The 12,004-nt window shown below is 42.1% G+C and overlaps 1 protein-coding gene across 2 annotated transcripts; it reads right to left on the reverse strand.

Annotated features, from left to right (window-relative positions):
- Positions 1 to 9,953: 9,953 nt before the first annotated feature.
- Positions 9,954 to 10,804, reverse strand: LOC119649365. Of its 2 annotated transcripts, XM_038051481.1 has the most exons (3): positions 10,541 to 10,804; positions 10,357 to 10,488; positions 9,954 to 10,296 (listed from the first exon to the last, which is right to left on the reverse strand). In XM_038051481.1, the coding sequence occupies exons 1-3, from the start codon at positions 10,713 to 10,715 to the stop codon at positions 10,037 to 10,039; spliced, it is 567 nt and encodes a 188-aa protein (XP_037907409.1). In that variant the 5' UTR covers positions 10,716 to 10,804; the 3' UTR covers positions 9,954 to 10,036. The 2 variants fall into 2 exon arrangements, with proteins under 2 accessions (XP_037907409.1, XP_037907408.1); XM_038051480.1 differs by having other exon boundaries at positions 9,954 to 10,488; positions 10,541 to 10,803.
- Between the last annotated feature and the right edge of the window lie 1,200 nt (positions 10,805 to 12,004).

The following is a 12,004-nucleotide window of genomic DNA, read 5'->3' on the forward strand; positions in this document are numbered from 1 at the left end:
GATGTTCTGGGCGCACAGGGTTATCCGGCCTAGCAAGATAGCGGAGAATATCTTATAGATGGTACTCAGCAACCTGCTGACTTGTTGGTAAAACTTCCGCTCCTGGTGCGGTTGCTTCCTGTACTTTTCTAGTTCACAGACTTGTTGGTTCTCCCAGGCTTCCATTTTCCGCATGTGAAGTCGCTTCTCCGCTCGACGGAGTTCATGATAAGTCTCTGCGCGTGCCCGCGTTCTTTGAGAATGCGTCACTTTTTGTAGTCAATTGGCGGCTCAGGTGCACCTGCCTTTTAACGCCTTAAAATAGGAAAACGAGCAGTAGGAAGCAGCAAAGAAGTCATTGCCAGACTGAACGAGGCCCGGGGATACAAAGTAATGAAATATTAGTATCCTTCGACGTAAAAGCGCTGTTCCCAAGCGTACCGAGGAAGGAAGCTCTACACTTGTTCAAGAAGTAGATCACGACACACAAAAACTCATCCAAATGGAGGAAGAAAGTTAAATTGGATAAGTAACTAGCCTTCACGTGCATAAGTGAATCCTATTTCACTTTCAGGAATAAATTTTATAAAACAACCTCCGGTATAGCAATGGGTAACTCTCTCTCACCCCTGCTATGCAAGGTATTTATGAAGAATCTGGATGATGAACTCGACGAAGCTGGGACACTCTCAAGATTCTGGACCAGATACTTGGATGATGTGTTAGCAATCATCAAAACGAAAGAAGCAGGAACAATCCAATCCTCAACCGGGTACACAAAAACATCGATTTCACCATGGCGATCGAAAAGAAAGGGAAGATACCGTTCCTAGACTTAAAAATAATCCGGGAAAAAGGGGATTTTGAATTCGACATCTAAAGGAAACCGACCCAGACACAACGAACCATCACATACACCTCAAATCACGATTTCCACCATAAGATGGCGGCATACAACTTCATGATTCACAGGATGGTCACAACACCGCTCAATGAGGAGAGAAGAAATAAAGAACAGAATTACATCCTGGAAACAGTCAAGAAAAACGGATACAACAGGAACCTCATCGAAAATCGAGTCAAAAAGAAACTAAGACAACAACTTTCATCACTCTTTCAGAAGGTGAACACAGAACCTAGGCTATAGATAACACTAACCTACACGGGTCGGACGCAGAACATCAAAAGGCGGCTACATAAAGGTGAATTCCGGGTACTTAGGACCCAGTTACAATCAGTCAAGAACAAAAAATAGTGTACGGAAAAAGCGGCATTTATAAGGTCTCCTGCCCAGACTGCGGCAAGATTTACGTAGGACAAACAAAACGGCTAGTCCACACCAACGTGTTAGAACACTTAAAAGAGGCCGAATCCGCTAAAAATAAGAAGAAGCTCCACGGTTGCCAGACACATAATAGAGTAGGGACACCACATGTCATTGGACACCCCCAATATCTTGACGGAGGTGAACGACGTTAGGAGACTAGATTACTACGAGAGTCCCCACACTTCGAAAATTCCCCCCGAAAAAAGGTTAAACACAGCCATGGGCAATAACTCTTCCACCTTGGTGGAACTTTTAGGAGAAGAACAGTTATAAAAATCCAAATGGGGGAAACTTTTTTTCAGAAGATAAAAACACTGAAGAAGGGGATAGCTGGTCCCCCAAAATACGTATTTGTTTAAATTACACACTTTTAGCCAATAAAACTGAAAAATATCTTCCAAGCCAATCTTTAATTTCATATATGGAGCTTCTTCAAAGTTACAACTTCAATAATCATTCTTACTTTACAGGCTATCCGAACAGTTTAGTTACAGAAATATTGTTTGAAAAATACTATTTGAAAGTACTAGTCTGACCAGTATATCCATATTCGGAGACACGCCTCATATTCAAAATATGAGGCGTTTCACATGAAAGAAAAAGTGCCACTGATGTAGCGATCATAAAGAAGTCAGGAAATCAGAAGCTGCGCGCTTCAGGTATAAAGGGCTTTGTTTTTCCCTATATGAGGAAGTTTAAGGGCGAGAAAGTTGCACTTACCTAATAATTTAAAATTCAACTGTGCGTACACTGCGGGGGGGTTTGCAGCCAATTGGGTATTCCGGAGCCTAGGCACCATATAATAGCAGCCTCCTGAATTTTTTCAGATTTTTCGGTTGGGTAGTTTCTGAGAATGGGTCCGTGAAAAAAATGATCTCTTTCGGCCCCGGCACTCCCCACCTTTCCAACAGATGTCAAAGCTAATACCGGCATCGGAAACCAATAATCGAAACCATTCATTTAATACCCCACATGACTATATTTAGTGAAAAAAAGTTACACCCCCCTTTTGCATATATGGAGGCCCTCCCTTTAGTTCAGTCTAAAATGATGTAATTCACTATATGCGTGAGCATTCACTGTTCCCAACTTTTTACCAAATTTGGTGTCAATCGATATAACCATTTCTAATAAAAATGCGTGTGACAAGCAGACAGACAGACAGTAAACCGATTTTAATAAGGTTTTATTTTACACAAAACCCTAAAAAAAACGAGGATAGAAAACGTCCTCCAAACAAGATCCACAGAAAAGTGTAAATCTTTGTAGATAACTATATTACAAGAAAATTATCAGTAAGTAAAGCTGAGTTCACCAAAGCATACAGGCATAGCAGAATCACCAACATAATCATAAATTAAAATGGATACTGATTTTATGTCTCCAATCAATCAATTTCAAAGTTTATAACACGATAATTGCAAAGGATTAGAATCGGTCAAACAGTAACCATCTGAAGAACCACATACTGCAGTGCACAAACGATCTAAGAAAGAATTCTTGATTGAGATATATATATAGAGACGGTGATCCATGCAATAAACTTATATGTCAAGGGAAATCTACAAAGGAAACATGGCATTTACATTCTCTTTGACCCTCACGCAGCATGGATTCGTATGGAAATAACAAGAAAACCTCAAAATCATGGCTTACCACAAACGAGATAACTTTAAAATGGAAAGCGGAGCATAATTATGTTGGCGACTGTGAGAGGACGAGTGCATTTTCATTTTATTAAACTTCTGGAAAACTGGGCAACAAAGGCGAAAGCTGGTTCAGAGTACATTGTCTCCTTAGCTCCTTGGAATTTGATAAGACATCGATTAACAATATGACGTTTAGATCTTTCTTCTGTCTATTGTTCATTGTGCAAACAGTGGTGGTTCGAAAACTTTCAGTCTGCCAGCATAACCCTTCAAAGTGAGGAACGCTGGCAGCCAGGACATTTTTCAGTGACAGCGAGGTACCTTTCCTATTGAAGTTCGACACACGTGCAGCTGTAAGAGACATTACACACAAATTGGGCGCATACTATTCGATAGTTCCTCGATACTTGCCAAGGCTTGAAAGAGTGGAGAAGTTTAATAATTGGGTTAAGCATGAATTTGCAGAGCAAAAAATTGCGCTTTGAATGCAAATTCGCAGTTCGCTGCTCTTCCGCAACAGAAAAGATCCCCTTTGGCACAGAGCAGTGATATGTAATGGAATATTGGACGACAATCTTCGCATGACTGCACAGCGACTAGATGCCAATTCAACTCCAAAACATCATTATCATCATCAACGGCGCAACAACCGGTATCCGGTCTAGGCCTGCCTTATTAAGGAACTACAGACATCCCAGTTTTGCGCCGAGGTCCACCACGTTATCGGTTGTGATTTTTGACCCTAGATAGGAGAAATTGTCAACGGTTTCAAAGTTGTATTCTCCTATTCTTATTCTTCCTGTTCACCAGTGCGGTTTGATGTTTTTGGTTGATTCGTCTTCGGTGCTGACTGAACGTTGCCACCATATATTTTGTCTTGTCTTCATGGATGTACAGCCCAAGATCTCGCGCCTATCGCCGCCTGCTCGATCTGGATGAAGGCAGTTTGTACGTCTCGGGCAATTGTTCCCATAATGTCGATATCGTCAGCATAGGCCTGTAGTTGGGTGGACTTAAAGAGGATCGTACTTCTTGCATTTACCTCAGCATTACGGATCACTTTCTCGAGGGCCAGGTTAAAGAGGACGCATGATAGGACATCCCCTTGTCGTAGACCGTTGTTGATGTCAAATGGTCTTGAGAGTGATTCTGCTGCTTTTATCTGGCCTCGCACATTGGTCAGGGTCAGCCTAGTCAGTCTTATTAATTTTGTCGGGATACCGAATTCTCTCATGGCCGTGTACAGTTTTACCCTGGCTTTGCTATCACAGTCGATGAGCAGATGGTGTATCTGTTGTCCATATTCCAACAGTTTTCCCATCGCTTGCAGCAGAGAGAAAATCTGATCTGTTGCTGATTTACCTGGACTGAAGCCTTTTTGGTATGGGCCAATGATGTTCTGGGCGCACAGGGTTATCCGGCCTAGCAAGATAGCGGAGAATATCTTATAGATGGTACTCAGCAACCTGCTGACTTGTTGGTAAAACTTCCGCTCCTGGTGCGGTTGCTTCCTGTACTTTTCTAGTTCACAGACTTGTTGGTTCTCCCAGGCTTCCATTTTCCGCATGTGAAGTCGCTTCTCCGCTCGACGGAGTTCATGATAAGTCTCTGCGCGTGCCCGCGTTCTTTGAGAATGCAACATTACTCGGTATGCGGCATTCTTCCGTTCCGTTGCTAGCTTACATTCAGCCAAACCAGCCGTTCCGACTCCTTTGGCGGCTGGGGCCAAGTATGTTTGTGGTCGTATTTATGATAACGTTCTTCAGGCGGTTGTGAAGATCATTTGTTGATGCTTCATCTCCAGGTTGTCTGTTGATTGCGGTTATTGCCGCATCCATTTCCCTTTTATAGGTGTAGCGGAGGGCGGTATTCGGCGGCTTCAGTGTTAACTCTCACCTGATTGTCAGAGAGGATTCAAGGTGGTATTGTTTTTCGAGCTCGGAGCACCATGCCAACGAGATAGTGATCCGAGTCTATATTGGCCCCCCTATATTTTCTGACATTCATCAAGGCTGAGAAGTGGCGGCGTTGGATCAACACGTGGTCGATTTGGTTGAAACTGGAGAGGCCCACGTATGTTTATGGACCGCTTTTCGCGCAAACCAGGTACTTCCAACAACCATTTCGTGTGAACCTGCTAATTGAATAATCCGCAGTCCGTTATCATTTGCTTTTTCGTGTAAGCGATGGGAGCCAACGTGTTGCCTGAATACGGGCTCCTTCCCTCCAAAACACATCCCAAAATCGAGCCTTCAGCCGAAGAAGATAATGGTGACTGTGGTCTCGAATCGAATTGTTTTTTCAACGACCTCAACCTAGATGAAACGCTTCATAACAATGAACGACCTCATCTATTCACAATAACGGCGTAAAATTACACGAATTGCAACATGAGACTCTGCCTCATCCACCATATTCACTTCAATATAGAATTCTAGACAACCGGTTAGATGACCCATCCATCGCAGGCTATCAAACTGGATTTGATCCAGGATCAGACCTTACTGATATCATGTTCATTGTTATATAAATCAAGAAATCGTCTATCCTCCTGCAGGGAACCAAAAATTCTTCTCTCCAGAAGTCGGCAAAGCAAATATGTCAACTTTGACCCAATGGTGAAACACTTCTGTATATATGGTTGCCATTTACGCTTGGTGGGATATAGCTCGTCGACGACATCCACGCGTCATCTCTCTAGCGCTGTTAATGTGTTAATGCGTCGAGCCACATTCGGAAAGTTCTTTTATGCCTTCTAGGATAATTTTAGCCATTGTCTTTACGATGGCAGGAAACACGCACATACCCCTCCAATTGTCACGGTCAAAGTATAAAAGCACATAGCCATTAGTTTGACAAGAGGGAGAGAAGTACTCCCCAGAGTCCAACCATTTTGCTTTGCTTAGGCCCAGAATGTCCAACTTATATCATTGGAATTCCCGCTTGTCGACTATTGTGTGCATATCCCAGAAACCAACCATGGTCCGTTTCCGATAGCCAAAGATGGCAAGCTGTGAGTTCAGTCTGTATACGTTCCGTAGCAATAAAGTTTCAAAGTTTGCAGGTTGCTTCTATCCCTTTTAGTCACCTTTTAGGACAAGTTGACAAGATTGGTGTATTCGTAAGCCCCAATCTACAAGGTAAACAGCAGCTTTGATAGTATCGGTTGTGGTTTTTCACCCTGGACAGAAGGACTCTTAACGTTTTCAAAATTATGTTCTCGTCTTTCGTGTTTGGATTGATGTCTTCCATAATGTGCAGTTCAAGATTTCGTTCTTCCCATTATGCCAGTACCTTCAGCATAGCCTAGCAGTTGGGTGAACTTCTTCAGATAATACTTTCTGCATTTGCAGGTTTACTAGCATGAAGTCTGTAAAAGGTAGGTTAATGTTCAAAGGCTTGAGGTGGGTAGATGAATGTAATATCATAAAAATGATATCACCTTAAAGTGTAATATCCCATTACAATCACCGAACGCGAACATCACCAAACTACAGTATCTATAACTACAGTATCAATGGGTCCCCAAAGTGATTATGATAATATTCTTGTGATAAGTAATACCACACATACAAAATAAATTCCGGTTGGACGTCACGTTTTTTTGTTACACAAATTAGGTATCTGTTTTTCCTAACGGTATTACTCGGAAAAGATATAAGTAGTTCATATAAAAATACAAACTGTTTCATACAGCCTAGCTTAATATGAAGGAAAGGAAAGGGAGTTTTTTTGGAGGTACCATGTTTTCTAGCAGCAAATTGTTTTGCCCAACCATAAGCGCCCTTTGCTCCCAGTTCTCCATTGATTAGCGATTTGTCTTAATCAAACCTCATCATCAAACCTTTAATGCCACTACAAAAACTAGATTTTCTGAAGATGAAGAAAAGCGCAAAATTCTTTTCAAGATGTCTGAACCTGTAAAAAGACGCTCCAGGCAGGAATAAAGTCATCCAAACAACTCAGCAGGATCTTTAAGCAGATCCAGATCTCTCACCACTTCATTTATTTCTTCCTGGAAGAACAAATTTGATCTGGTGGCCAAAAGAGAGCGAGCTTGACCCCTGATCGTCCTGAGGCTGTACTTTACCTTTATCTGAGTGTGGTGTCTATTCTAACGTAGGAGGGTGCTTTGGCACTGGTGTTTCTGCTTCATGAGGTAGAGGAAGAATAGCTGAGGGCAGATTTGAGACAAAATGTACTAAGCAGTTTACATTTATATTCACGTGTTCGACAGATGTTGCATTCAGCTGATTGCATCCCTCCTGAGTTTGTCAATTGATAAAGAAATTTTCGTAATGGTTTAGGGTCCCACATCAAGTGGATGCGGACTTAAGCCTCCTCAAACCTTAAACAAAAATTTGTCTAGCTCTGTCCAAGCTTTAGTTGGAAGTGTGGGCGGATTTATGTTCAATATAATTCGTACCCAAGTTGTGTTTTGCAAATTATAAGGAGGAGCGTATTACACCTGCGAACTGCTTCGAGGAAATAGTAAGTTGCTGTTCATTTGATCCGACATCAAATTTACGAAAGGTGTACAAACGTTCAAGTAGCGCTACAAAAAGTGAATTGCTCTTAAAAGGGACAACGTTTAACAGTAAATACCAATTTTTACAAATGATTGTTTCACTTAAATTCTTCAGACTACCGGATGCAACATTGTAAACTTCAAACGATTCTTAAAGATTCCCAAACCCCGGAAACGATAGAGACCGCTACATCCAATTTTTAACTGAGACAGGCGAGTTAATAATTTAACGCTGCCTGAGTTCGTCCAGAGCTAGTGCTGAAGTTGGTCAGTTTAAAAACACTCCATGAGTGAATACAAATACTGTGTTCAAATTCTGAATATATTGTTACAATTCACCTTTTGCTGGGTATACCGCGTCTACCACTCCTGCGAACCATCGTTCGTGGTTCGCTGAAATATCCTAAAAATCCCCCAAGACTTCCCGAGATACCCGTACTCCTTCCTCCTCTATTATTCAGCGCTGAAGGCTCTTGAAGCGATTCACTCGTCGGTCATATTGGGAAAGTGGACTGCTTTGCATGGCGTAGCCAGCAATGCAATTATTGCCCCTCCTTGATGTGTGACCTATCCATTCCGCCTTCCCATCAAATTGCCCATAGGTAACAGACCTCTGTGCGGACCAAGTTCTTTGTACTCTAATGGTAAATCCCCAGGCAGGTATTTACTTTCGCGTAACACTGGATATTACTTTCCATCTCCTACTGCACTATAGCAACATAGAAAGAACACGAGCACAGAGCAGTCTTAGCTTGTCCTCGGTGTTGCGCATTTTCAGATAATGGACAAGGCAGTGAAAGCGGATCTAACCTGTTAATGCGCTGGGCAACATCCAATTCGGTGCCACCGTTGACAGAAACCGCACCCAGATGTGCAAATTGATCAACACCTTCGTTGTTTGCCCTTTAATGCAGATAGCGAGAGTGTGCTGATCCATCAGATTGAGAAACCCGATTTTGATGACGTTTACCTTCAGTCTAACTCTACTTGCCTTTCTTTGCAAATCCAGATCTATTCGACCAAAGTCTATGACACGTTGAAAGGATAGACAACAGATGGTACCAGCATAATCGAAGTGTTTGAAGAGAGATGTCATAGTCTACTGAATTCTTCCACATCCACCGCAAAAAGGCAGAATGAATAACGTAACCGATAACAAGAATTAATAACATCGGTGACAAGACGCAAACTAGGTGGACTCCGCTTTGGACCTCAAAATCTTCTGAGATTTCACCTTGATGCAGCACGTGACATTTGCGCCACCATATGTAGTTCTGATAATAGTATTATTTTTTCGGAATACCCATCCTGCGTAGAGCACTCCAGATATATTCCCTGTCCACGCTATCGAAAGCTTTCTCGAAATCGATAAAGGGTAGTTGAAGCGAAGATCTAATCTTCGCATCATCAACAGCGCAACAACCGGAATCCGGTCTAGGCCTGCCTTAATAAGGAACTCTAGACATCCCGGTTTTGCGCCGAGATCCACCAATTCGATATCCCTTAAATCTGTTTGGTGACCTGACGTACGCCATCGCCCCATCTCAGGCAGGGTCTGTCTCGTCTTCTGTTTCTACCATAGATATTGCCCTTATAGACTTTGCCAGCTGAATCATCCTCATCCATACGGATTAAGTGACCCGCCCACCATAACCTATTGAACTGGATTTTATCCACAGCCTGACGGTCATGATATCGCTCATAGATTTCGTCGTTATGTAGGCTATGGAATCGTCCATCCTCATGTAGGGGGCCAAAAATTCTTCTCCCGAGCGCGGCCAAGAGTTCGCAATTTTTCTTGCTAAGAACCAGTCCCCGAGGAATACATAAAGAATGGTCAGATCATAGTCTTGTACCGTTTTTGTAAGCTGAAATAGCTCTGTTGGCTGCCAACAACCGTGCGTGGATTTCATCGCCTCCGCATACTGTTCCAAAATGATACTGATATGGTCAATGCAGGAGGATTAAATTTTCGAGATGTTCCTCGATGCGTTCCAGGATTATTCTAGCTATTACCTTTGCGATGGCAAGGAGCGCGCAAATACCCTTTCAGTTTTCACGCTCAAAGCGGGGGCTTCTTCTTTCTCAACGGATTCCCAGGATTTCCGTTCAAGTGGAGGTAACGACGCGAAAATACATGCAAGTACAGCGATAAATAAGTCCTGCCGGGAGGGACCTCATACAGGGAAGATTTTTAATGTATTCTTAAGCCCCAATTTCCAGGGCACCTACAGTAGGGCCGTGAAATTTGAACTGTTTATCATGTACAGCAAAATAAGCCTGAAGTTGTACTAGTTGACAAAGCGGATCTCTGCTTAGATACAACTTTTTGCTTTTTTGCATAGATCAAAAGATAAAAGCAAATGCAATTCGACAAACATGCATGACCAAAACAAGCCGAAGGACCAATTATATAAATAAATTTTCCTCAAGAGTAAAGCTGTTGTTGAGAAATATAAATAGACCTCAATTGATGCTTCAACTAAATCTACATTATATTTATGGTGATTATATACATATATGAAATTGTGCAATTATGGCAATGGAAACATCCTAATTTGAAGGCAAGTACTGCCTATTCGGCGCTATTTGATTAGAACCAGTGCCTTGATCTCGATCCGCATAATACCCATTTGCTCCATTTAAGAGAGGGTTCCTATAGTTGTAGCCAGATTCATATTGTTCTCTGGCTCTTTGTGCAGCTTCATAAAGTAGTCGTTGAGTCGCCTCCTCCATCGCCCTCTGAATAACTTCATTAATCGAATAAAATTCTCTAGCTCTTGCGCAATCTACGTGGTTCCACCAGTCGCAAACTAAAAACTCCTGATTGAAAAGTGTTCCATTAGGGCATAGAAAAGAGTCCTTTCGATTACCAGTTTGACAAATATGAAATACTTGGCAGCGTGCTTCTGGATCGGCGTAATATCCTGGAAAACGTTGGTCCTGGCATCGAAAGGATGTATCGGGTGGGAATGCGTAGGTGGGGTAATCTCTCCCAGGAATACCTTCATTAAAAATATATTTAGTAACATAATAGCTCAATACAAAAAAAAATACCTGGTACACTTCCCACCATGAGGTCCTCTTCATTACCATATTGGTAGCCGGAAAACTGTGTTCCTGGGTACTGTAATTGGTTTGATGGAACATCTCTTGAGTAACCATTCTCTGACGTTGCCAATTCTAGCAGTTGTGAAATTGCAACTGCTAATATAATTGTACTTTTAAGCATGTTTTCAAAAATGCCTGTCAAACCGCACAGTTCAATCGACTACGTGGTGCCGAAAACCAAATATTTCTGTGCATCTTCCCAAATTATGCTTCAAGTTATATATACCTTTGAAGCAATTTCAGAAAACCCTTCTCTTCTTCGGAATTTCAAAATAACTTCGCTTTCTTATAATTCACGAAAACCGAAGGAACATATATCATCCACCCACTTCATACCTGAATGATCCTTGTAATTTGTGGAAATTTTCCACATTATTACTAAAGCTACACTTGAGTAAATTTATATGATAATTATGATTACATGATCACACGTGATCTTCTGCCTCAACGTGTCTTCTCAATTATATTGCAATAAATCCAATAGTTTACTCTAAGTGCTATCGCTCTGCTTGGAATAGGGGACCATATTATCCAGCACATTGATGGGACTCTAGAAAATCACGCACGAGTGGCAGCTAGAAGTATACATGACCCAACACGGACTTTCATATAAATCCAGGACTGAGTGTAAGAGGGTTACATTTCAGTGAATCAGAATCGATATTCTCTAATCGATTATTCCCTCGCATAAAATTTGATTAAACGCTATTTATGAATCAACCAACTTTCGGTGAGTTAATAAAGGTGCACAACCAAACATGTTCGTTGTTTCAACCAATACGGCCCGATCTTCCTAAATCCAGAACCAGCTGATATCAGAGCGCATATTTTATGTTATTACTCTTGGATTCCCCCATATTTCGATCATAAGGCACCGTACCCTCCTCCCCCTTGTGGTAGTTTACTACTGAGAAATCAGGTCGTGACCGAGCACGGATTTTGGAGGTCTCACCAAATTCATGTTCCTCCACGGAGAAATCTGTGGAAGACTGGCTCTTCACTTCAGTGGAAAACCTACACCCGGTGTCTACCGCGCGGTCAGCCAAAAAGAATAGTACAGCAACTCTCTTAATGAAAGGAACTGGAAATCTGTCTACGGTCGGTCGGTCGGTGACACTGTCACCTAACTCTTCTAAAATACGGAGGAGGAAGGCTCAACAACAGGAAACTTCAGCCGCAAAGGAGAAGGAACTACAGGCTTGCCTGTCAGAACCTTCGGCGGTTTTCATATCAGGCTGCACTTATGGCCACAAACATAAGAGTTACTCAGAGCAACTTCCAGCATGCCAAAGCTTCTTCCTATCTACTGACGGCAAAGCTGGCAAAATTACCGGACCGTTCTTATATATTTCTGGTTCACCAGCCATGGTTCGTTTTAATAGAATCTGTGGTATTCGATCAGTCAAGGGG

Source organism: Hermetia illucens, chromosome 2 (assembly GCF_905115235.1).
Source record: "Hermetia illucens chromosome 2, iHerIll2.2.curated.20191125, whole genome shotgun sequence".
NCBI classification, from domain to species: domain Eukaryota; kingdom Metazoa; phylum Arthropoda; class Insecta; order Diptera; family Stratiomyidae; genus Hermetia; species Hermetia illucens.